This window comes from Nerophis lumbriciformis, linkage group LG23 (assembly GCF_033978685.3).
Source record: "Nerophis lumbriciformis linkage group LG23, RoL_Nlum_v2.1, whole genome shotgun sequence".
NCBI classification, from domain to species: Eukaryota; Metazoa; Chordata; class Actinopteri; order Syngnathiformes; family Syngnathidae; genus Nerophis; species Nerophis lumbriciformis.
The window spans coordinates 35,854,765-35,881,004 of record NC_084570.2 but is presented as its reverse complement, the minus strand read 5'-3'; the positions used below and the strand labels follow the sequence as shown (position 1 = coordinate 35,881,004).

The 26,240-nt window shown below is 44.3% G+C and overlaps 2 protein-coding genes across 2 annotated transcripts in view; one reads left to right on the top strand and one right to left on the bottom strand.

Annotated features, from left to right (window-relative positions):
• Positions 1 to 427: 427 nt before the first annotated feature.
• On the bottom strand, positions 428 to 19,905 carry b3galt6 (UDP-Gal:betaGal beta 1,3-galactosyltransferase polypeptide 6). Its single transcript, XM_061985653.2, has 2 exons — positions 19,680 to 19,905; positions 428 to 4,333 (listed from the first exon to the last, which is right to left on the bottom strand). Exon 2 carries the CDS (start codon positions 4,327 to 4,329, stop codon positions 3,325 to 3,327), a length of 1,005 nt encoding a protein of 334 aa, XP_061841637.1. The 5' UTR covers positions 4,330 to 4,333; positions 19,680 to 19,905; the 3' UTR covers positions 428 to 3,324.
• Positions 19,906 to 20,178: 273 nt separating this feature from the next.
• LOC133622735 (dnaJ homolog subfamily C member 16-like) overlaps positions 20,179 to 26,240 on the top strand; it is a 32,419-nt gene continuing 26,357 nt past the window's right edge. Inside the window, exons 1-3 of the mRNA XM_061985656.2 lie at positions 20,179 to 20,807; positions 21,225 to 21,291; positions 24,173 to 24,318. Coding sequence (XP_061841640.2) covers positions 20,527 to 20,807; positions 21,225 to 21,291; positions 24,173 to 24,318 — 494 coding nt within the window. The 5' untranslated portion in view covers positions 20,179 to 20,526. The remainder of the gene's footprint in view (positions 20,808 to 21,224; positions 21,292 to 24,172; positions 24,319 to 26,240) is intronic.

The following is a 26,240-nucleotide window of genomic DNA, read 5'->3' as shown; positions in this document are numbered from 1 at the left end:
CCTTCCGGAAAGCTCGGACCACAGTTGTGACCGAAATATCTGCCCAGGCATTTACGATCCACTGGCAAATGTTGGCGTATGTCGTCCGGCGCTGTCTGCCCGTCTTAGTGAAGGTGTGTTCGCCTTCGGTCATCCATTGTTCCCACGCCGTTCGCAGTCGTGATTTGAATGCCCTGTTGACACCAATATCCAGCGGTTGGAGTTCTTTGGTTAATCCACCCGGAATGACGGCGAGTGTTGTATTTGTGTGCTTCACTTGTTTTTTGACACCATCTGTGATGTGGGCGCGCATAGAGTCGTATATCAACATGGACGGAGCTGCGTGAAAAAAGCCACCCGGCCTCTTCGCGTAAACTTTCCTTAACCACTCGCTCATCTTTTCTTCATCCATCCATCCCTTCGAGTTAGCTTTTATGATGACGCCGGCTGGAAAGGTCTCTTTTGGCAAGGTCTTCCTTTTGAATATCACCATGGGAGGAAGTTTCTGGCCATTAGCATGGCAAGCTAGAACCACAGTGAAGGACGACTTCTCATTCCCTGTGGTGCGAATATTCACCGTACGTGCTCCCGTTGTATCAACAGTGCGGTTCACAGGAATATCAAAAGTCAGTGGAACCTCGTCCATGTTGATAATGTTCTCTGGCCGGATCTTTTTTTCCGCTATCTTGTTTTTACAATATGCACGGAAAGTAGCCAGCTTTTCTTTAAAGTCGTTAGGCAGTTGCTGTGAAATAGTGGTCCGTGTGCGGATGGAGAGATTGCGTCTTTTCATAAACCGGAAACACCAAGAAGCACCACCTTTAAAATCATCCAGGTGAAGTTCGCTTGCTAGCGTTGTTGCCTTCATTCGAATAGTGATGGTGCTGACACTTCTGCTTGCTGCTCTCTGCTCAACAACCCACTGTTCGAGTTCGTCCTCCAACTGTTGCCATCTTGCTTTGTTCCCTCGGAAACTCTGTTTTGTCTTCTTTACCTGGCGCAGGTCATCTTCTTGCTTCCTCCACCTACGCACCATTGATTCATTTATGTTATATTCTCTTGCTGCTGCTCTATTTCCGTGTTCTTCGGCATGACTTATTGCCTTAAGTTTAAATTCTGCGTTATAAGCGTGTCGCTTAGTAGGAGCCATTTTGTAGTCTGGTCTTTACAGATGTAAACACACAAAGGAAATGAAACGAAATATCCGCGCGCTTCTTTTTCTTCCGGGGGCGGGCGGTAGCGCTTCCTGTTCTATGGGGGCGGGTGCTTACCTTGGCGGTTGCTTGCGTAGAAGAAGAAGCGCTTCCTGTTCTACCGGGAAAAAAGATGGCGGCTGTTTACCGAAGTTGCGAGATCGAAACTTTATGAAAATGAATCGTAATAAAGCGCACCGGGTTATAAGGCGCACTGTTAGCTTTTGAGAAAATTTGTGGTTTTTAGGTGCGCCTTATAGTGCGGAAAATACGGTACATCAAATTAAATGGCAGATAGGAGTCTGCTACCAGGCAGCATGACCCTTTCAAATGATAGTGTAGAGGTTTAACCGGAGAAAAGGAAGGAAGTGGCCCTTGCAAAGACACTACTGACAAGGCCAAAAGGCAAAACAATGTTACACGGCCCAAGAAGGCTTCTACTTCAGAGATTTTTTTTTACACAACTACATGGTAACAAACAACTGGTACGAGGTCAAATGTGGGAAACTGATCTTTTGACAATGGTGGTTATCTCAAAAGGGCAGCACGGTGGACCAGAGGTTAGTGCATGTGCCTCACAATACGAAGGTCCTGGGTTTGATCCCCAGGCTGGGGGGTTTTCTGTGTGGAGTTTGCATGTTCTCCCCGTGACTGTGTGGGTTCCCTCTGGCTTCCTCCCACCTCAAAGACATGCACCTGGGGATAGGCTCCTCCCACCTCCAAAGACATGCACCTGGGGATAGGCCCCTCCCGCCTCCAAAGACAAGATGAGGTGGTGACTTGTACCCCACCTTCTGCCCGAATGCAGCCGAGATGGGCTCCAGCACCCCCCGTGACCCTAATAGGGACAAGCGGTAGAAAATGGTTGGATGAATGGTTTATCTATTAAAAAACATAAAGGAACAAGAACATTACAGCATAACCTGCTGGCTGGGTGCAATATTACCACCACAACAAAAAAATGTTTTTGCCTCAATTGAATTTTTTCTGTGTTTTTTTGAGTGATGACGCCTGTGAAGAATATTACAAAAATGCAGAACATGTTTTTCTAAAATAAGTAAAAAATTAATGGTTAATCCGAGGAATGTACAGATTATTGACGTTAGCTTTACCACAATGACCTTTTTCCCGCCTCAAGTCGAGTGAATGTCCAGGGGTGTTTATTTACTTAACTGCAGAGAGTATCTCTTAGGTGTAAAGGATGAGAGGCAGACCTTTAACAAATGCATATATAAATATACTGTACTTTCCAGGTTGTACAGGGCAACGGTATCCCACCAAATTTAATTCTAACTTTTTTTATGACATATATTAGCCGCACCGGACTATAAGCCGCAGATATTTACGGCTACCAACAATTTTGTAATACTTTAATTGTTTCCAAACTGTGTCTGTAACAGGGCAGTAAAACAGTTGATCAACCCCACTAGCTAAACAGACTCACTAGCTGACATTTTGGGGAATTTACCAAACTGAAACAATAAAAAAAGAATGCCATTGTAAGTTAATAACACTAACACAGACACTTGTAGATGTGTTAGCATATTAGCTAATGCTAACGACGCGAGCTTGATTACATTACGATAGCAGGTACAAATATGCATGAAAACACTCCTACAGACATCACACATGGGACACTTTAGTAAGTATGAATTGTTTTAGTTATATTGTAATGTAGTGATGAATGAAGAATCCATACAAGTAAAAATGCTACGGACGAATAGTAGACAAAACGGGACATACTTCCGGTTCAAGGCGCAAAACAGGAAGTACCTGCAGTCAGCGAACTCGTCCTAAAAGATGGCGCACAAACAAGAACACACCTTTTCAGTGTCTCTGTAGGTGTTTTATGAAAACTATTTGTTGAAAACAAAAACATAAATTAGCCGCGTCGTTTGCTAAGCCGCTAGATTCAAAGCGTGGGGGGAAAAGTAGTGGAAAACAGGGTACCTTTTTTTGCACGGATGACAAACACGACTTGAAATATGATAATATAGTGTGGATGGATTCAAATCCTTGGTATTTATTTGGGTGCGCCCAGAGATGGATTTCAGCGGAGGCCACTATTTGAGGAAATGATCCAAATGAACAACATTTTGCTTGATTTGTAAAGCAAATGAAAGGCCCTTAGACGTCTTGTAGCGTCAAGCAGTCAAGGCACGCCCTCCTTCCTCTGGCAGCACTGCGAGGGCGGCACGCTCCAGTCGTAAACGTAGGACAGTCGCAACCTGACCTCCTCCTTACACAGCCGCCCCTCGCGCTGCAGCGTCTGCTGCTTCTCCAGCATGTCCTCCAGACTCTGCTTGTGTGTCACCAAGTATTTGTTGTTGCAACCGCGGGATTTGTACTCGGTGTCGAAGCGCGGGTCGTGCGTCCGCCGCACGTCTAAGGGGCCCAGCCAGGCTCCCAGCGACACGTCCTCGCTCTGCCACGTCTTCAGGTAGGCGGCGTTGAGGCGCACGTAGCGCACAAGGTCGGAGGACAGGACGTAGCCGCCGCCCAGCGCGTAGGGCAGGTAGTAGTCGCAGAGTTCCCAGGCGCTTTCCCGCCACTTGCCGCCGGCCTTGACGCGTCCTCGACCTGAGAAAAAGCCCCAGTACAGGCGAGTGGGCTCCTTGGCCCGCAGTTCCTCCTTCAGGAGGTCCAAGCGAGCGAATGTGTCGTCGTCTGCTTTCAACACAAACTTGAAGGCCACGTTCTGATCCAGCCAGGAGTACATGTGCAGGACCTTCGTGGTCAGGTTCTCGTAAGAATCCCTTAAGTCCGGCAGGAGGAGAAGATCCTTGTGGCGCCCTTGCTCCGTCTTGAGGTTCTGAAGATCTTCAGTAGAAAGCCCCTGAGTTCCTACCACAAACATAGCCAGAACATCCGAGTCCCGCCTGGCCAGCCATGTGCTCCTGATGATGCTCCTGCGCTCGGTGTACTTGGGCCCCGTGGTGACCAGGACCGCCAGGAACGCCGACAAGGTCTTGGAGGGTGGCTCCGCAGGGAGATGGACAGCGCTGGCACGTGGGGCTATGCCTGGCGGGTCCACGTGACCCTGCTTCAGGGTCTCTGGGGTACATTTGGCCAAGAAGATGAGGACCACGGCGAAGGTGCACACGCTGCAGAGGACCAGGGCCGTCTTGTGGCGGCACAGCAGGCGGACCAAGTTCATGGCGCTGAGGAGAGCAAAGTCCAGACATGATTGGGATGGAAAAGTGCCAGCAAAACATTTTTTTATAAATCCAATTCATATGACATATCTCAAATTGAGGATATATATTTGACCTATCTTGTAGGATTATATATTAGTTCTATATCGATATGATCATCATCTTTATGTTTGACTATTGACCAGTAAGATATATATTTGACCTATCTTGTAGGATTATATATTTAACTCATAAGACTGGTAAAAAATATACATCTTATTTGTCAATAATCAAATATTTTCATGATCATATCCATCTGTCTATATTGAACTTATATATTATTATAAAAGAATGACAAATTATCTTACTGGTCAATAATACAAAAGCCAAAAGCAGTGAAGTTGTCACGTTGTGTAAATGGTAAATAAAAAGAGAATACAATGATTTGCTAATCCTTTTCAACTTATATTCAATTGAATAGACTGCAACGACAAGATATTTCATGTTCACACTGAGATGAGCTCAGGCCCAGCGAAGCGTTTCTGGGTGTTGTTGATAAATGGCTTTGGCTTTGCATAGTAGAGTTTTAACTTGCACTTACAGATGTAGCGCCCAACTGTAGTTACTGACAGTGGTTTTCTGAAATGTTCCTGAGCCCATGTGGTGATATCCTTTACACACTGATGTGGCTTTTTGATGCAGTACTGCCTGCGGGATCCAAGGTGCGTAATATCATGGCTTACGTGCAGTAATTTCTCCAGATTCTCTGAACCTTTTGATGATATTACGGAGCGTAGATGGTGAAATCCCTAAATTCCTTGCAATAGCTGGTTGAGAAATGTTGTTCTTAACAATTTGCTCAAGCATTTGTTGACAAAGTGGTGACCCTCGCCCCGTCCTTGTTTGTGAATGACTGAGCATTTCATGGAAGCTGCTTTTATACCCAATCATGGCACCCACCTGTTCCCAATTAGCCTGTTCACCTGTGGGATGTTCCAAATAAGTCTTTGATGAGCATTCCTCAACTTTCTCACTCTTTTTTGCCACTTGTGCCAGCTTTTTTGAAACATGTCGCAGGCACCAAGTTCCAAATGAGCTACTACAAACCCTGTTTCCATATGAGTTGGGAAATTGTGTTAGATGTAAATATAAACGGAATACAATGATTTACAAATCCTTTTCAACCCATATTCAACTGAATGCACTACAAAGACAAGATATTTGATGTTCAAACTCATAAACTTTATTTTTTTTTTTGCAAATGATAATTATTAACTTAGAATTTCATGGCTGCAACACGTGCCAAAGTAGTTGGGAAAGGGCATGTTCACCACTGTGTTACATGGCCTTTCCTTTTAACAACACTCAGTAAACGTTTGGGAACTGAGGAGACACATTTTTTAAGCTTCTCAGGTGGAATTCTTTCCCATTCTTGCTTGATGTACAGCTTAAGTTGTTCAACAGTCCGGGGGTCTCCGTTGTGGTATTTAAGGCTTCATAATGCACCACACATTTTCAATGGGAGACAGGTCTGGACTACAGGCAGGCCAGTCTAGTACCCGCACTCTTTTACTATGAAGCCACGTTGATGTAACACGTGGCTTGGCATTGTCTTGCTGAAATAAGCAGGGGCGTCCATGGTAACGTTGCTTGGATGGCAACATATGTTGTATGCTGTATGTACCTTTCAGCATTAATGGCGCCTTCACAGATGTGTAAGTTACCCATGTCTTGGGCACTAATACACCCCCATACCATCACAGATGCTGGCTTTTCAACTTTGCGCCTATAACAATCCGGATGGTTCTTTTCCTCTTTGGTCCGGAGGACACGACGTCCACAGTTTCCAAAAACAATTTGAAATGTGGACTCGTCAGACCACAGAACACTTTTCCACTTTGTATCAGTCCATCTTAGATGAGCTCAGGCCCAGCGAAGCCGACGGCGTTTCTGGGTGTTGTTGATAAACGGTTTTCGCCTTGCATAGGAGAGTTTTAACTTGCACTGTTTCTGAAGTGTTCCTGAGCCCATTTGGTGATATCCTTTACACACTGATGTCGCTTGTTGATGCAGTACAGCCTGAGGGATCAAAGATTCTCTGAACCCTTTGATGATATTACGGACCGTAGATGGTGAAATCTAAGGCTGCAGCTAACGATTATTTTTCTATCGATTAATCTATAGATTATTTTTTCGATTAATCGGTTAATCTATAGATTATTTTTTTTCGATTAATCTATAGATTATTTTTCCTTTTACTGATTTTTTTTTTTATTTAAAATGAAGATGAAAAAATAAATGTTGGCCAGTTTTTTCAAAAGGCATGACTTTTATATACAAAAAAAAAAGTATGGCCACTCAGTCAACATTGACAACAACATGACAAAATATTCTGTAACAATGTAAACATTTAAAACTTTTAACATTTAACAAAATTAAAAGTAGCTTATTTGCTTTTTAATGTGCAAATATAAAAGTAAACATCCAGTGCAAATCTTAATATTATGCAATAGTATAAGCATTTCTAAAGTAAAAGTATTGCTTATTTTGCTTTAAAATGTGCAAAAATAAAGATAAACATCCAATACAAAAAAGTGCAAAACGAAATATTCTGTAACAGTGTAAACATTTCAACAAAAGTAAAAGTATTGCTTATTTTGCTTAATAACACAACAATGATAGTATGATTAAAGTGAAAGTTAATTGTTGGTTTGTACATAGTATATGTAACTGTTAATTAACGTTAGCGTTAAAGAGGAGCGCGTCTTTGTAAACACTGAACAGGCATGCCAAACGCGCCTCTCAGAGCGAAACAGTGTTTTAGTTTATGAATTTACAACGCAGATACAAATGACACATTCATGATTTTGTGTAATGATGACAACGTATACTCACGCGGACGATTGACTAGTTGAGGGTGATGGCAAGAACGCTGTCGGGTGTTTTCTTTTCAAATGTTCCTTCATAGCCGTTGTGCTGCTATGATAGGCCATTTCCGCTCGACACAGTGTGCATACAACAACTGTCAAGTGTTTTGCTTTTTTCGCTGTGCTTATCCCACACTTGAAGGGATGTACCAATGCTGAATGTGGCTTCTGGATTTCACTCAAAAGACCAGACCGTAGTTACTTTTTCCTTTTATTTTCCTTTAGTTTGCAACAGTTTTTCCAACCAAGAAACAGCTTCTTTTTTCTTCTTTAGTCTTTTTAGCAGTCTTTAGCAGTGTTAATAGACTTTAGTTTCTTTAGCTGTCATTAGCTGTCTTTAGTAGCCTTTAGTAGCCTTTAGCTTCTTTAGTAGGTGAAAAACCTTTAAGGACAAAACACCACAAGATTAACATGCTGTAAAAAATCAATCAATTATCAATCCCATAATTTACAACTATTAATTAGCTATCAAACTCTTAACCATTAAACAAGTGCAAGAAAATGGACACATCTTTTCCCTTTAAGTTAAAACAGATTTTAAATAAATTGTCTCAACATAAATGCACCAAGATACATATAAAATACATTTAACACCAGAAACACAATAGATAAATGCAACAGAAAACCCAATATGCAAATACATAAATACCTAACCAATTAACCACCTATTTAGATACATATTTAAAATCCATATTCAATATAAATATATTATTAATTTAGCAGTGAAACACTCAATCTTAAACGCTGTCTATTGGTAGAAAAATGCCCCTTTTTCTACGCCCTCACCAACACAGTTAAATCCAACACTTTAAATTGAGCGACTTCACCCTCCTGATGAAGCAAACTGCTCCAACATTTATCAAACTAAGCAAAGAATATCAACACTAAACAACAGTTACATAACACACTGTGTGTATTTAGCCTCCAGACTAAGCAAGCTACATGCACACAACCCCCCCCCCCCCCCATCTCACCAGCGCAACAGGTGCGCCACACCCACGAAGAGAAATATTAAATCTTACATACTTTTGGCACAACTCTGGGTTATCTGTAATGAACTAAACCTTTTTCCACTCTGCGCTGGCGTCTTTTGTACTCCTTGATTTGACACAGCAGTCTAATTACCGGGCTCGCGCACCAGCAGATGAGACAGGAGCGCGCCGCGTTATACCTGCGCGCGAACGTAAACTGATCGGCTCTGATTTTATAAGCCGACTGGCCGAAATAATGCCGAATTATATACATTTGTTTATTGAAATACTCCCACACTTTTGACGACTTTTGGCGTGCTTTTTTTCCCTCGCTCGCACCGCTCGCATCATCTGCTTTGCGCTCCGCCATGACGGCAGTGTGACGTAAATATGTGACGCGTCGAAGCATAAAAACGACGTCGACGTATTTGTAACCGATGACGTCGACTACGTCGACGCGTCGTTTCAGCCTTAGTGAAATCCCTAAATTCCTTGCAATAGCTGGTTGAGAAAGGTTTTTCTTAAACTGTTCAACAATTTGCTCACACATTTGTTGACAAAGTGGTGACCCTCGCCCCATCCTTGTTTGTGAATGACTGAGCATTTCATGGAATCTACTTTTATACCCAATCATGGCACCCACCTGTTCCCAATTTGCCCGTTCACCTGTGGGATGTTCCAAATACCGTATTTTCCGCACTATAAGGCGCACCTAAAAACCACAAATTTTCTCAAAAGCTAACAGTGCGCCTTATAACCCGGTGCGCTTTATTACGATTCATTTTCATAAAGTTTCGATCTCGCAACTTCGGTAAACAGCCGCCATCTTTTTTCCCGGTAGAACAGGAAGCGCTTCTTCTTCTACGCAAGCAACCGCCAAGGTAAGCACCCGCCCCCATAGAACAGGAAGCGCTTCTTCTTCTACTGTAAGCTACCGCCCGCCCCCGGAAGAAGAAGAAAAAACGCGCGGATATCACCGTACGTTTCATTTCCTGTTTACATCTGTAAAGACCACAAAATGGCTCCTACTAAGCGAAAAGGATCCGGTTCATAAAAAGACGCAATCTCTCCATCCGCACACGGATTACTACCGTATTTCACAGCAACTGATATTCCTGTGAACCGCACTGTGGAACGGGAGCACGTACGGTGAATATTCGCACCACAGGGAATGAGAAGTCATCCTTCACTGTGGTTCTAGCTTGCCATGCTAACTTCCACCCATGGTGATATTCAAAAGGAAGACCTTGCCAAAAGAGACCTTTCCAGCCGGCGTCATCATAAAAGCTAACTCGAAGGGATGGATGGATGAAGAAAAGATGTGCGAGTGGTTAAGGGAAGTTTACGCGAAGAGGCCGGGTGGCTTTTTTCACACAGCTCCGAAGGCGAACACACCTTCACTAAGACGGGCAGACAGCGCCGGACGACATACGCCAACATTTGCCAGTGGATCGTAAATGCCTGGGCAGATATTTCGGTCACAACTGTGGTCCGAGCTTTCCGGAAGGCAGGATTCACAGAACAACAGCGACACTGACTCCGATGACTTCGACGAGACGGAACCGGCCATTTTGGATACCACGCTTGCGCAACTTTTCAATTCGGACACCGAAGACGAAGAATTCGAAGGATTTACGAATGAAGAATAACTTCAGAAGGTGAGCGCTATGTTTATTTTGTGTGTTGTGACATTAACGTTCGAGCAACATTATGTTGCTATTGCTCTACACCATTTTGAATTTTACTATGTTTGTGATTGCACATTTGCGTACATTTTGGGACAGAGTTGTTAGAACGCTGGTTTTCAATATATTATTAAAGTTTGACTGAACTATCTGACTGTTTTTTTGACATTCCCTTTAGCGCAGCGTAGGCGCGGCTTATAATCCGGGGCGGCTTATTGGTGGACAAAGTTATGAAATATGTAATTCATTGAAGGTGCGGCTAATAATCCGGTGCGCCTTATAGTGCGGAAAATACGGTAAGTGTTTGATGAGCATTCCTCAACTTTATCAGTATTTATTGCCACCTTTCTCAACTTCTTTGTCACGTGTTGCTGGCATCAATTCTAAAGTTAATGATTATTTGCAAAAAAAAAAATTCTTATCAGTTTGAACATCAAATATGATGTCTTTGTAGCATATTCAACTGAATATGGGTTGAAAATGATTCACAAACCATTGTATTCCGTTTATATTTACATCTAACACAATTTCCCAACTTATATGGAAACGGGGTTTGTATTTGCAAAAAAAAATAAGTTTCTTAGTGTGAACATGAAATATCTTGTCTTTGCAGTCTATTCAATTGAATATAAGTTGAAAAGGATTTGCAAATCATTGATTTCTCTTTTTATTTACCATTTACACAACGTGACAACTTCACTGCTTTGGGTTTTGTACAATCCTTGATTTGAGATAATTCATCTTAATTTGATTTGTTTGAAATAAAAAAAAATAAAGTGCTTGAAACACTGTGGCTTGACCACAGTGTGATTTGAATTGTGTTTATAAATAATATTCCACATTTCTTATCCTAAATGAAGCACAAAATAAACCAAAAATATAAATATACAGTAATGTTGGCCACTAGAGGAGGCCGAACTAATCATTCAGTATCGTGGCCCCTGATTGGCTCAGCCTCAAGGAGCATTAGGAGGTTGGATTAAAAGAGCGTAAAAAAGGTTAAAGGATGTTAATTCCTGTCCAGAGAGCCCTCATAATGTTAAAAAAAACTTTGTAAACTTTTTTAACAATCTAGCTATGAACATATTTGATTTATAATGAATGATTCCTACTATGCGGAAATGTATGTAGCGCGCTCTTGTCCGGAACCAATTAACAGTGATAAATATTGTAAATAATAATAATGACTAAAATATCCTGCTTAGATCTGCAAAGTCCTTGCAACCAATGCAAAAATGTCCGCTGTGGAGGACGTTGGTTTTTAGGACGATATTACTCAAATGAAACAAAAACTAATAAGAGAAAAAAAAACTTGATTTGGGATATTTAACATGTATTCAATATTATTGAAAACAAAATTAAATGTCGATTTCATTATCGAAAATATAACTATTATGTGAGCTATTTTACTCACAATAAAAATAAAATTTTCATTTTAGTTTTGAGGATGCTGAGGCTTTCTACACATTTGCGTTATTTCTATAATCACGGAATAAACAAACAGTGTGTTGTTTTTTTATTCAAACAAAAAGTAAAAGGGTCTCTTTGCAACATCTAAATGGCTGTTGACAGGACGATAACTTCCCAGAGTGTCACTTTTAGCACACACACACGCACACGCACGTGCACACGCACGTGCACACGCACACACACTAATTTGGTTTAGCTAATAAAGTTAGCTATCAATGAATGTTTAGCAACAACATGACTGCAAATTGTTGCGTAAAATTCCTTTTTACTCGACACAATTAGTGGCTTCACAAAAAAATCGATTCACATCAGAATCGCAACTCTTATTCATCCCCATTCTGAATTGATTCATAAATAATAGATTTGTAAAAAAGACATTTTTAGACCATCTCTATGCAACCAGAAGGAGCTTTTCTAACATGGAACTTCTTTTGAAAGAGTTTTATTCTAACTAATAATCAAAATAATACATTGCGAGAATCAATTCTGGATGGAATGGTCAGCCCGGGAATCAGATGAAATGGTTTGGTGCCCAAACATTCACAGCCGTAATAATTAAGAGCATTTGTGGAAATGTTTCACATTCATACGGAGCCCTCCCCTTGCGCTCCCCCCACATTGTCCAAATCTCCCCAAAGGTTATTAGAACTATGATAGTTTGAATGTTGTTAATGTTCTATAATTCATACACATCCTTTACAAACATGTCCCATACATTATTAGAACAACTGTTATGTACGGCAGGGGAAGGAGACGACACAGTGAAAGGGATAAGTTCAACAGGTTTATTGAACTAATGAGGTGTTGGAGTGTGTAGGCTACTACTAGTGTGTGGTGTACGACGATGTGAAGAATTAACAATGTTAGTGTTACCAGAGGGTGTTGTTCGTGCGTGTTGGATGAATGGTTCACAAGTCCAGTGGGGCAAGGCAAGAAGGCAGTCTGTGAGCAAGCGAGGGGTCAAGGGCTGGAGAGAGGTGTGGAGGTCCGTGTTCGAGCGGGGTCCAGGATTGAGGGAAGCAGTCCAAAGTCTGGAGGGAAGTCCAAGGAAACGAGGCGCACAGCTTGTTTACTGGATACGGAAGGAAAATACTGAGCGTGAACTACGTTTCTGCACTGGATCCTCGGGTCCGCTGGTCTTTATGTCGTCTGCTCTCATCAGATCCAGGAGCGGTGATTGTTGATTGCCTGCAGCCGTGCAGGCGCGTGGCTGCGATGCGGGAAGAGCAAGCAGGGGCGTGTCCTGGGGCGCTCCTAGTGGAGCTGCCAGCGGCGCTTGCTGCAGATGGCATGAGGGATTGCGCATGCGCCGTGACAGTACCCCCCTCCTTTGGCGAGGCTCCTGACCAGCGGCGACAAGGTAGAAGGCTAGCACCCAAGATCTATCCTCCAGTCCATACCCCTCCCAGTCGACCAGTTATACAAACCACCTACCTTGCCGACGGACCTTGAGGATCTCCTTGACCGTCCACACAGGGTCACCATTCTCCAGGATCCTAGGAGGGGGCGGGGGGAGCAGGGGTTGAGGGAGACAGAGCGTTCTCCACCACCGGCTTTATCTGGGAAACATATTCCACAGGGTGTCGCTTGACAGAGGGTGGGAGAGCCACTTTAACAGACGCAGGGTTGATAACAGTTACAACCGGGTATTGCCCGACAAAACGCAGGGCCAATTTTCTGGACGGTACCTGGAGGTTGAGGTCTTTGGCACGCAACGTTACCAGTTGTCCAGGCTGATCGGTTTGTGCTGGTATGCGACGCCGATTGGCACTGCGGCACATCCTCTCTGTGGCCTTTTTAAGTGCCGCACGGACTGCTCTCCACACCCTCTGACACCGCTTGACGTGGGCCCTCGTAGAGGGAACTGCGGCCTTTCTCTCCTGTTGAGGAAACATTTATAGCCAAGAGAGCACTCAAAGGGTGATATGCCGGTAGTGGAGCTTTTCATGGAGTTATACGCATACTCGACCCAGGGAAGGAACTTGCTCCAAGAGGCGGGCTGGCGGGTAGCAACGCAACGCAGTATGGTCTCCAAACTTTGGTTGGCCCTCTCTGCCTGCCCGTTGCTCTGCGGCTGGTATCCTGATGTGAGGCTGACCGAGGCCCCGATCCCCTTGCAGAAGGTGAACTGGGGGCCACGGTAAGATACAATATCTGTAGGAATACTGCTGCTTGACGACGTGAAGGGTGAGGAGGTCAGCCGTCTTGGAGGAGGATGGAAGTTTGGGGAGCGGGATGAAATGTGCAGCCTTGGAGAAACGGTCAACAATAGTTAGAACAGTGGTGTTACCTCTGGACACAGGGAATCCTGTGATGAAGTCCAGTGCTATGTGTGACCATGGACGGGCACAATTAGGCAGGGGGCATAGGAGACCAGCTGGAGGTCTGTGCGAGGCCTTGCTGGGGGAACAGGTGGTACTAGCGGCGATGAACTCACGTGTGTCCGTCGCCATCGACGGCCACCAAAATTGCCGTCGGATGAAGGATAGTGTGCGCTGGAAACCCGGATGACAGGAGAAGACGCTGGAATGGCCCCAATCCAGGACATTGGATCGAAGCTCGGGGTGGACGAATAGCTTGCTGGGAGGCCCACCACCTGGTCCTGGATTGGAGCGTAGCGCGGTTTTTACCTGGTCTTCAATCTTCCAGGAGACCATACCCACAATCCGGGCAGGAGGGAGGATGGGTTCGGCCGCCGACGTGCAGGTGGGTTCCTCCATGAACTGCCTGGAAAGGGCATCGGCTTTCGTGTTCTTGGAACCCGGTCTGTACGAGAGGAGGTAATCAAAACGACTAAAGAACTGCAACCATCGAGCCTGGCGGTTATTAAGTCTCCTGGCTGAGCTGATATGGAGAAGGTTGCTGTGGTCTGTCAGGATCTGGAACTGATGCCTGGCCCCTTCCAGCCAGTGCCTCTATTCCGCCAAGGCCTTACAGACAGCCAGTAGCTCTCTATTTCCCGCATCATAGTTCCGCTCAGCCGGAGTAAGTCGCCGAGAGAAGAAGGCACACGGATGAATCCGATTGTTGGTCCGGGAAAGTTGGGAGAGCACAGTACCGATCCCCGAGTCTGAAGCATCCACCGCCACAATAAAGGCACAGTCCAAATCAGGATGGATGAGGACTGGGGCGGAGATGAAGCTCTCCTTGAGTCCCTTGAAGTCCTCACTGGTCTCTTGAGTCCACTGAAAATAGACCCTGGTAGAGGTGAGTGCATGGAGGAGAGCTGTGGCCATGCCAACACCGCCTCGACTTTCTTGGGGTCCGCTCTGATGTGTCCTCTCTCGACCATAAATCCTAAGAACCCCACAGAAGGTGCATGGAACTCACATTCTTCTGCTTTTACGAATAAACGATTCTCCAGAAGGCGCTGCAGGACAAGACGGACGTGTTGGTGGTGCTCCTGCAGGCTACGAGAAAAAATCTAAATATCGTAAAGATATACTACCACAAAATGATCAAACATGTCCCTCAAAATGTCATTGGGGCGTTGTTGAGCCCGAAAGGCATCACCCAATACTCAAAATGCCCTAAATGGCTTTTGAATGTTGTCTTCCACTTGTCGCCCTCCTTGATCCGCACCAGGTGATAGGCGTTCCATAAGACCAATTTAGTGAAGATGGTGGCTGGTGCAAGAGGCTTGAAGGGTGAGCTCAGGAGGGTTACGTGGTACTTATTCTTGATAGTGATGTTGTTTAGCTGCCGGTAGTCGATGCACGGTCTTAATGACCCGTCCTTTTTGCTCACAAAGACGAACCCTGCTGCTAGCGTAGACTTGGCTGGGGTGATGATACCTGAGACGAGGGATTCAGTAATGTAGTCCTTCATGGCTTGTTTCTCAGGGAGTGACAGATTGTACAACCGGCTGGAAGGAAGGACAGCGTGTGGCAGCAAATCGATGGCGCATTCATAGGGTCTGTGTGGAGGAAGGGATAGAGCATGTTCCTTGCTGAAGACTGCGGCAAGGTCGAGGTAGACAGCAGGCATATGGGCGAAATAAGTGGGCTGTATACTGGGCTTGGGTCTGCTGATAGCGGGAACTGCTGATCTGAGGCAGTGAGCGTGGCATGTAGTGCTCAAGGCCAAGATCTTGCCCGTGGTCCAAGAGATGCGGGGGTCGTGCTGACGCAGCCATGATCTCGCGATGCTGGTGAGCCTTGTCTTTTGGCCTCGATGGGCAGTCACGGATGATGTGCCCTGCCAGGCCACAGTAGAGGCAAAGGCGCTGCCTGAACATCCCCTCTCTCTCCTCAGTCGCTAGACGCGATCTTCCCAACTGCATGGGTTCTATGGTCGTAATTGGTGCGGGCAGAGGTATGGGTTGGACGACGGTTGTGTGGTAGGCAGGTCGGAACTGGATAGCGTGAGTGGAGCTAGCGGCCACCTGCGCTCTCTCGGCTGCTCTTTAAGCAAGTCTCTGGTCGAAGAGAAGTGTGAGGTCGATGAGGGCTCGGCATGAGGTGGGTCAGTCCCTCAGCAAGTCATCCTTGACCTGCTCACTTAGCCTCCTTCTGAATGCGCTCTGAAGAGCTCTGTCTCCCCATCCGCTGTCCGCCGCTAGGGTGTAGGCCGCGACCGAGCGGGAGCCCTGCTGGATGGTGTGCAGACGGCCCGCCAATTTCCACCGTCCACGGGGTGGTCAAATACGGCCCGGAATTTGGCTCGAAAAGCAGCGTAATCAGCCTTATAGTTTTGTCCACGGCTGCTGTGACCCACCTGAGAGCCTGCACCGACAGCAGCGAAAAAACAAAAGGCTATCTTTGCCCCATCAGAAGAGTAGCGAGAGAGTTGGTGCTTGAAAATAAGGTCACACTGGACCAAAAAACCCAGACAGAGTTCGAAGTCCCCTTGTTAACAACAAAGCGCTGCGGGAAACCCTGCTTTACAAACATGTCCCAAACATTATTAGAACTATGATAGTTTGAATGTTGTTAACGTTCTATAATTCATACACATCCTTCACCAACATGTCCCAATGGTTATTTGAACAATGATAGTTTGAATGTTGTTAATGTTCTATAATTCATACACATACTTTACAAACATGTCCCAAAGGTTGTTTGCTGCTTTGTGCAGTGCCACTCCCCTCCCCTCCCCCACCACTATGTCCAAGTTCCTTGTCTCCAAGGTTTGTGGAGCCGGTTTGTGCAGTCAAACTAACTTGGTGGGGTCTGGATGTAGACACGTGTCTCTTCTTCAAGCACCTTGTACATAGTATGTCTCTCCTGCTTAGCTTTCAAAACCTCTGAGAAATACAGTTGTTGTCTTTCTTTATTGGCGTCTTACCGGTTATTAACATTGACAGCAAGGAGTGTGGGCTCATTAAAGGACAGTTTAGTTTTACACCATTAAGGCTATGTCTACACTAAGCTGATAACCCCTTAAACGAATAATTATTTAGCCTAAGCCTCGTTTCAGCAACACTAAATCCCTGTTTAAGGTTCACCTCCTCGGACAATTTTTTACACGAGTAAGTGCGCTGTCTATTTCTTGAATATCCGGCTCTTAGCTTTGTATGGACTCATTGATCGTTTACAAACTGAGTTCGGAGAGGAAGTGACACCAGAAAGACCGCGCCCCACACAGGAAGTGACATCAGAAAGAACGCGCCACAGCCAGCTTCATAACAACCCGTTCGGTAACTCGCCGGCAACCACTAGAAAGATGGAGGCGAGTCATCCAGACATGTCCGTGTTTCTCCTTCTTGTACATGTACAGGCGCTTTTGGAAATCACACATCAATACCTTAAGAGAAGGAAACTGCAGCTATTTGGGACACAACACATCTCAGACAGCAACATAGCAATGTTGAGCAGCGGTTTTGGATAAGGCCTAGAAGAACGGCAGCCTGGTGGGATATGTTTGTCCATGAGTGTGTTGTGTCAGAGGAATGGCAAGAGAACTTTCCAATGTCAAGGTCAGCTGTGATTCTACTTAGCGAAAAACTTCCTCCATTTGTCGAAAGAGAGATGACAATGCGGGCTCCCGTGGACAAGGGAAGACTACAAAAAATAGCGAATACATTTGGACTGGCAAAGCAGACTATCAGTTATTGTCCGCCATGTATGTCGAGCGATTACTCAACGTCTAGTTTTGTACTCCATAAATATTGTGAAACCCTGAAGTGGCTGCGGCCGTCAAGTACGACCGCCAATTTCAGCCTACAAGCACATGATTGTTGAAAAATGTTCTTTATCACATTGTTTACTTTCACACGTCCATTAAAGATATGATTTATGTATGATGGCTCAGGTGTGATTGACTACAATAGTCTAACAGCTGCTGATGGTGAGGCAAGCAAAGTTTACTGTTCAAAGAAATGTGGCAATAGTCTACATTGAAACACGTGTGCACTGTCAACACCTTGTATGGTGAGGATGGTGTCCTGCTGACCTTTACTGCGGCTGTTGTGGATCGGGGTAGGTAATACTTCGAAGACCTCTTCAATCCCACCAACACGTCTTCCTATGAGGAAGCAGTGCCTGGGGAATCTGTGGTGGGCTCTCCTATTTCTGGGGCTGAGGTAGTTAAAAAGCTCCTCGGTGGCAAAGCCCCCAGGGGTCAATGAGATCCGCCCAGAGTTCCTTAAGGCCTGGATGCTATGGGGCTGTCTTGGTTGACAAGACTCTGCAACATCGTGTGGACATCGGGGGCGGTACCTCTGGATTGGCAGACCGGGGTGGTGGTTCCTCACTTTAAGAAGGGAAACCGGAGGGTGTGTTCCAACTATTGTGGGATCACACTCCTCAGCCTTCCCGGTAAGGTCAATTCAGGTGTACTGCAGAGAAGGCTACGCCGGATAGTCGAACCTCGGATTCAGGAGGAACAGTGTGGTTTTCGTCCTGGTCGTGGAACGGTAAACCAGCTCTATACTCTCAGCAGGGTCCTTGTGGGTGCATGGGAGTTTGCCTAACCAGTCTACATGTGCTTTGTGGTCTTGGAAAAGGCATTCGACCGTGTCCCCCGGGAAGTCCTGTGGGCAGTGCTCAGAGAGTATGGGGTATCGGACTGTCTGATTGTGGCGGTCCGCTCCCTGTATGATCAGTGTCAGAGCTTGGTCCGCATTGCCGGCAGTAAGTCGGACCCGTTTCCAGTGAGGGTTGGACTCCGCCAAGGCTGCCCTTTGTCACCGATTTTGTTCATAACTTTTATGGACAGAATTTCTAGGCGCAGTCAGGGCGTTGAGGGTATCTGGTTTGGTGGCTGCAGGATTAGGTCTCTGCTTTTTGCAGATGATGTGGTCCTGATGGCTTCATCTAGCCAGGATCTTCAGTTCTCACTGGATCGGTTCGCAGCCGAGTGTGAAGCGACTGGGATGAGAATCAGCACCTCCAAGTCTGAATCCATGGTTCTCGCCCGGGAAAGGGTGGAGTGCCATCTCCAAGTTGGGGAGGAGATCTTGCCCCATGTGGAAGAGTTCAAGTACCTCGAAGTCTTGTTCATGAGTGAGGGAAGAGTGGATCGTGAGATCGACAGGCGGATCGGTGCGGCGTCTTCAGTAACGCGGACGCTGTATCGATCCGTTGTGGTGAAGAAGGAGCTGAGCCGGAAGGCAAAGCTCTCAATTTACCGGTCGATCTACGTTACCATCCTCACCTATGGTCATGAGCTTTGGGTTATGACCGAAAGGACAAGATCACGGGTACAAGCGGCCGGGATGAGTTTCCTCCACGGGGAAGACCCAGGACACGTTGGGAAGACTATGTCTCCCGGCTGGCCTGGGAATGCCTCTGGATCCCCCGGGAGGAGCTGGACCAAGTGGCTGAGGAGAGGGAAGTCTGGGCTTCTCTGCTTAGGCTGCTACCCCCGTGACCTCACCTCGGATAAGCGGAAGAAGATGGATGGATGGATAACTTTTACTGCAAATGAATATCGGTCATCAGCCTCCTTGACTACTAATAATCGGTATCGGCCCTGAAAAAAACATATCGGTGATCTCTAACTGGATGACGTCACCAGTGAGTCAGAAAATTTATTTTAGAATAATTGGGAATAAGCGGTAGAAAATGGATGGATGGATGGATATTTGAATATTTGCAATGAAAAAGGGGGGTAACTTCACATAGGTCAGCGACCTGGTTAGGTTCACCAAGGTACCATGGTAACTGAATCTGAATTGGACTTACATGGTTAGGTTCACCAAGTTACCATGGCAACTGAATCTGAATTCGACTTTCTGAAACAGAAAACCCTGAATTGCTGTTAATTTATTTAGGTGACAGATCAAGGGTCCAGTGATATATAGGCCAATAATTGTCTAGGCTACATGTATCTTACTCTGTGTTCCAAATGTGGACATAAAAGCGTGTGAGTAGCTTACCTGGACAGAAATGTCTTCAGTGGGCGGAGCAGCTTGGCCGAGGCTAAGGGTGACGTCGGCTACCGAGTTACTATCCCCTGCGTGCTCCACGAACTCTCTTCACGAAAATACTCACACCCGGTGCACATTATTGGCTAATACAGAGCGAAATGTGCTATAAATAAAAGGGAAGCTGTTCAAACGCCGCCTGTAGACATGGATGTTTTCATTTTCCCATAGTAATGGGAGCAGGAAACCGGAAATAGAGCCCCCCCTCCCACCTTCTGCAAAACATTAAAATTCAAACAAGACATACATCGTTTTAATCACAATTTTGCATTATTTCGTTTTGTTCTTGATGAAAACCAGTCCATCCTTTTAAAAAAAGAAGAAGAAAAAAAAAAAAAATATATATATATATATATATATATATATATATAACTTTAAAAAGTGGCACATAGCGCATGCGCGTTACCTTTCTGGACTCAACACTTTCTTGATTCACAATAAAAGCTCGTCACACAGGCATACATACGTAACAGCTTCTGACATTTGTCGGTGGTATGTGTTTCACTTTAAAATAAGTTCACTAAATGATCAAATACATTATTCGTTTGAGTGTGTCTCTGTACATAATTATGACAAAATGTGAATTTTAATTTGAAACTAAGCCGGAAGCCATGACAGTCACTGTTTGCTAGCGTGCATCATTAGCAACACAAGAATGGGCTCGGCGTTGTAAATAGCAAAATGTTGTCGGGTTAACCTTAACATTCTGAAGAATAACTTAGTTTAAGCGCTGGACTGAATGTATCGATGCGCTGCAGGATAGTACAAGCCTTCTGAGTCGTTGTCGTTGAGGCAAGCGATGAGTGCCGGAGGAAAGAGCCCACATCCTGGGCCATCATGCCGAGGAAAGAGCCCACATCCTGGGCCATCATGTCCACCACATCCTGGGCCGTCATGCCGAGGAAAGAGCCCACATCCTAGGCCATCATGTCCACTGGTGCTCGCCATCTTTCTGCTACTTTCCACAGACTGCATGGTAGAAAGCTCCGCTGGACATGACCCCTATAAAATCCTGGGTGTCAGCAGGAGTGCCAGTCAAGCTGAAATTAAAAAGGCATACAAGAACCTTGCTAAAGAATGGTGAGTTACAAACTTAAGTTAAAGTACCAATGATTGTCACACACACACACACACACACACACACACACACACACCAGGTGTGGTGAGATTACTCTCTGCATTTGACCCATCCCCTTGTACGAACCACCTGGGAGGTGAGGGGAGCAGTGAGCAGCAGCGGTGGCCGCGCTTGGTGATTCAACCCCCAATTCCAACCTGTGATGCTGCGTGCCAAACAGGGAGGTAATGGGTCCCATTTTTATAGTCTTTGGTATGACTCGGCCGGGGTTTGAACTCACGACCTACCCATCTCAGGGCAGACACTCGAATCACAGGGCCACTGACTGTCCATTTGAAGTGACAGCTGACAGACAACTTCAGTCAAGTCATCACTTTATGCTCTTATCATGCTGATTCCAAGTGTCCACTGTTTTTCAGGCACCCAGATAAAAATAAAGACCCCAGCGCAGAGGACATGTTCATAACAATTTCAAAGTCATATGGGGTGAGTACAAATCTAAAACTTATTCAGAGCTTTTTTGCAATAATTGATATAATAAGTGTCAAGTATTCACACAAAAGCATATCACAGTCCATAATAATACACGTAATGTATATTCAGTTTGATGAGAATGTGGATCTTGGTGCAGATGCAGTGAAGTTTGCTTGTTCTCCCCACATGCATTGGAGACTCCAAAATTGTCCATAGGTGAATGGTTGTTTGTCGAGACAGCCTTGTGATTGACTGGTCCAGTCCAGAGTGTACCCCAATAATTTTTTTTTGTTCATAATATATATTCTATGTGAGAAAAAATGAACCTAATAAAAAAAAACACACATTAAGGACACCAAAACGCATCAATTGAAGTCATTTGAATCAGCCCCTTAAGTCCTCTATAGCTAGCTATAAAATTATAAAATTATGTTGCTGAATAAGACAATACTGTATGTTTATTATGTTGAACACACGTGCAGGACGGAGGATTCTCGTCTGTCTTTGCAGCGCCATCACTGATCCTGCAGCCGTGCGTGGAACTTTTCAGATGTGCTGAATAAAGATGCTAATTTGATTATTATTCTGCCTACTTAACAGACGCAATTCTCTTTGCACATGTTTAGTAGATCAGATTTTTTCATGCGCTATCAAGTTTGCACGTGTTTTAGTAAACGCACATTTTAATCAATCAGGCCGTAGTTGTTAAGCTTTGTTTTATTGTTAAGGCAGAAGATCTTAAAAGGGAACTGCAATTTTTGGGGAATTTTGCCTATCGTTCACAATCATTATGAAAGGTTATGACGACGGATGTATTTTTTTTTTTTATGTATTCTAAATATTGAATAAATGCGATGAAAAGTCTGCTTACAATGGAGCCCATAGAAGCCGCTCTATTCACCTGTAAATCCCTTAAAATAACATACAAACACCTCCATTAAGGTTTTATATACATGATGTAAGTATATATGTCATGTAGTAACATTTATAACAACATTTAATATTTACATATTTTTAAGCATACGCATTAATTTAAAAAACGCATCCTGACGTTTGTTGATTTTTAACTTCATCCCTGATTATTACTCACTGCAGATTTTATGAGAGCCAACAAATGTAATACAGCAACACTTACTGTACAATGTCTGCTATCATTAGACTGCTAGGATGTTCATATATTCCCGTTTAGATGAGAGAATGTCTCATAATCCTCACCAAGAAAAGGGAGGTGGAACCAAACATGTTTTCGTGTCGTTCTCGCCATTTCCAGGTCTAAATTGGCTGTCAAAGTGTACCAACTTGTCGGAATACGTCCTCATCTTTCTACTATCCAGGTGAGAGGCAAGATTTATGATCTAGAACAGGGATGCTCATTACGTCGATTGCGAGCTACCGGTCGATCGCGGAGGGTGTGTCAGTCGATCACCAGCCAGGCATTAAAAAAATAGTTCTAAAAATGAGCGATCATAAATCTTCACTATGACGTCACTTTCGTCACTTAATTGACATTCACGGCACCCGAGGGTCTTTTGAGATGACGCTGGCTGCTGCCAGCTCATTAAAATTACCGACAGGAAGGCGAGAAACACTTTATTTCAACAGACTCTGGCGCCGTACCTGCCGTCAAAACTCCAAAGACCGACTGCACAGTTGCACAGTTGCACAGTTTCGCTAACAAAATAAGAGTCTCAGATAGCTGGCGTGCACAAGCTAGCAAGCTACGGAGTTTGCCGACAATGTATTTCTTGTAAAGTGTATACAAAGGAGTACGGAAGCTAGATAAATAAGATGCCAAAAACCAACCACTTTCATGTGGTATTGGACAGAAAGGAGGACTTTTTTTCTCCTCCATTCGAAAATGCAGACGTTATCAGCACCACTGTCTGATTCCAATCAATGCAAGTCATCAGAATCAGGTAATACACCAACTTATACTGTATTCTTGTCTTCATGAAAGAAAATAATCTATATGTGTTAAACATGTTTGTATTATCTTTAAACACCTTTAACTTATTAACAATATTAACTATATGTGTTAAACATGCTTGTATTATCTTTAAACACCTTTAACTTATTAACTATATGTATTAAACATTCTTGTATTATCATTAAACACCTTTAATTTATTAACAATATTAACTATGTGTTAAACATGCTTGCATTATCATTAAACACCTTTAACTTGTTAACAATATTAACTATATGTATTAAACATACTTGTATTATCATTAAAGACCTTTAATTTATTAACAATATTAACTATATGTGTTAAACATGCTTGCATTATCATTAAACACATTTAACTTGTTAACAAAAACATATATTTCATAAATAAGTAAACATAAATTATATATATGAATGAGGTAGATCCCACGACTTGATCAATTGAAAAGTAGCTCGCCTGCAGAAAAAGTGTGAGCACCCCTGATCTAGAATAAGGTTTGACGAGAAAGGAAAGGAGGAAGCAGCTCATCGGTCAGTCATGTCAACATTGGTACACAGGAAGTGATCACGGTGCTGCTATAGCTGCGTTAGCACTTATAATAACAATATCACTAATACTTGTTAGTATTTATAATAACAATATCACTAATACTTGGTTTATATTTAAGTCACAAAACGTAAATGGAGTATTTTTGGCGGTTCTCACATGGTTATTTATTGGGTTTTATGAGCGGAATAGAGGACCTCCCATTGACTTTTATTTAAGTTTATTTATGAGTTAGAATGCATTGCAAACATCCATTTGTCGTCATGTCTTTCGTAATGATTGTGAACGATAGGCAACATTCCCAAAAAGTGCAGTTCTCCTTTTAACTGGGAGACAAAACATTCATCATTTCCTCCAACATAACACATGAACTTTTGTTGCTCATCTTTGTTTGACGTGCAGATTTTGTCCAACGAGGAGCGACGGGCCAACTTTGACCGCTATGGGCAGATGGATGACAACCAGCCATTTGGCCAGTCTCATCATCAAGGCTTCCGGAGCTTCCACAACGGCTTCTACTTTGATGACTCTTTCTTTCATTTCCCCAGGTATTCCATTATATGTCTGATTTAATGACAACCTAAGGCAAAAACCAAGAGTGGTACTCAAGAGGTCCAACACAGTCTGTTCAATGATTCAAGGAACTTGACTCATATACAAGGTAGCACAGAATTGAGTTCCCCTAGTCCCAGGTTAAGCCTAATGAGAACCTCAAGAAGGATAAATGGTAAATGGGTTATACTTGTATAGCGCTTTTCTACCTTCAAGGTACTCAAAGCGCTTTGACACTATTTCCACATTCACCCATTCACACACACATTCACACACTGATGGCAGGAGCTGCCATGCAAGTGAACCACGAGCCATCAGGAGCAAGGGTGAAGTGTCTTGCTCAAGTACACAACAGACGTGACAAGGTTGGTAGAAGGTGGGGATCGAACCGGGAACCCTCAGGTTGCTGGCACGGCCACTCTCCCAACTCCGCCACGCCGTCCCCTAATGGCCTAGGCTAGGATACTAGCATAGGCCATTTAGCATGGATTATGAATAGAATAGAAACATAATATATTGTGATGGGGGGGATTTGTATCCAATGTAGTTTTGGAAAGAAGCTGTTCTTCAGTCTGGTGGTCGAGGGGGTCGAAGGGCAATAAGGAGAGTGTGTGGAATACTTGGCGATGCAGAGAGCCCTCTATCTGCATCTTCTGATGAAGATGTCCGTGGTGGTGGTGGGAAGGCTACTCCCCACCATCTTCTGGGCAGCTTTCACCAGCCTCTGCAGTGCTTTCCTAGTTGCAGCTGCTTTGCCGCACCGTTATCTGTAGAAGCTCCGAAAGATGGAGGTCCCTAGTCCAACGCCGCAGCTTCCTGAGGAAGTAGTGGCACTGGTGTGTCTCCTTGAGCAGACAGAAAGGGAACCCCGACATACTTGAAGCCGGAGACCACTTCCACAGCTGTTCATCCGAGAGGTGTCTGACGTCCCATGAAGTCCATGGTAGGGATGTCCCGATCCGATATTTGGATCAGATACGGCCGCCGATATTTGCCAAAAAATGCGTATCGGCAAGGCATGGGAAAATGCCGATCGAGATCCAGTTTTTAAAAAAAACTCCGGTCCGTGTTTTCCAATGCACCTATTTAAATAATACATTCCACTTTTCTGCTGCTCCCTTATTTTGCGTTCCGCATTTTCCAGCACACCTTCAACACATCCACAGGTCTGTGGATTCTCACGCAGTTGCTTTTAGCTGCTGGCATTACACGACAGGCTCTTCTCACTCTTTTCTGTGTCTCCCTCTCACAGACAGCAAGCGCACCTTCTTACACACGTCACATACTGTCACGTCATACGTCACATACGTATACGCCCTCTCCCAGCAGAGAGGTAGCAGCATGGCTAATGTTAGCTGTGATGCTAGCGCAGCCGTGTGACCAATGTTCCCTCTAAGGTGCGCGCCTGTGCAATTGCGCACTGCTCAAACGTCCTCTGCGCATAGCAATTATATGCCACGCACAAAATCAAATAAAAAAATAAGCGCATAACAATTTTCGACACACGGACACGACAGAGAAAACAGTTTTCGTCATCATTGTTCAAATATTGTAACGTCTGTCGAGACGCTTATCTCCATTCGGTGCCATACGTCCACACCATCAAAATGCCCAGGCAAACATTTCTACATCAACACCGTATGAAAAAAATAGTGATTTTTTTAGTTGTGATTTCCTTCTCTGCATGAAAGTTTAAAAGTAGCATATATTAATGCAGTATGAAGAAGAATGTTTTAATGTAGACATGCAAGCCTTGAAAGAAAATTTTGAAAATCAAGACTACATTTCCTGCAAATGGGTGCATTTCTACCCTATATTTTAACTTTAGATTTATTCTCATATCAAACTCTTTTGGCTGTCTTTTTGACACTTACATCCGGTACCCCCCTCCACACCCTGGATTATAAATAATGTAAAT

What these genes read in the sequence shown, in the direction of transcription:
- b3galt6 (XM_061985653.2), bottom strand. Translation starts at nt 4,329, where the DNA reads ATGAACTTGGTCCGCCTGCTGTGCCGCCACAAGACGGCCCTGGTCCTC.